Source organism: Brassica oleracea, chromosome C7 (genome assembly GCF_000695525.1).
Source record: "Brassica oleracea var. oleracea cultivar TO1000 chromosome C7, BOL, whole genome shotgun sequence".
NCBI lineage: Eukaryota > Viridiplantae > Streptophyta > Magnoliopsida > Brassicales > Brassicaceae > Brassica > Brassica oleracea.
The window spans coordinates 22,495,202-22,495,695 of record NC_027754.1 but is presented as its reverse complement, the minus strand read 5'-3'; the positions used below and the strand labels follow the sequence as shown (position 1 = coordinate 22,495,695).

General features: G+C 43.5%; 1 protein-coding gene across 1 annotated transcript in view; it reads left to right on the top strand.

Moving 5' to 3' along the window:
* The first annotated feature begins 74 nt into the window (after positions 1–74).
* The window catches only part of LOC106302862, a 1,118-nt gene continuing 698 nt past the window's right edge, over positions 75–494 (top strand). Inside the window, exon 1 of the mRNA XM_013739269.1 lies at positions 75–472. Coding sequence (XP_013594723.1) covers positions 75–472 — 398 coding nt within the window. The remainder of the gene's footprint in view (positions 473–494) is intronic.

The window sequence follows — 494 nt, the reverse complement described above, 5'->3', positions numbered from 1 at the left end:
AACAACCCGCAGCAGTTCAACAACAAGAACCTGCAGCAGTTCAACAGCAACAACTAGAAGAGAATGTCCACCAAATGGTTACCAGAGGAAAGGACGGCATTAGGAAGCCTAACCCTCGTTATGTTCTTCACACAGTCAAAAGCAGTCCAAGAGAACCCAAATCAATAGCTGAAGCATTACAACATCCCGGATGGAATGAGTCTATGGTAGAAGAAGTTGATACATGCGCAGAAACAAAGACTTGGAGCTTAGTTCCACGTCCAGCTGATGCACATGTCTTGGGTTGCAGATGGGTTCACAAGATAAAACTAAATGAAGATGGAACGGTTGGGAGGCTGAGATCAAGGTTGGTTGCTAAAGGAAATGAACAGGAAGAAGGAATAGATTTTCTTGAAACATATAGTCCGGTGGTTATAACGGCAACTGTGAGGCTTGTTCTACATACAACAACTGTCAATAAGTGGAAGATAAGGCAACTCGATGTCAAGAACGCT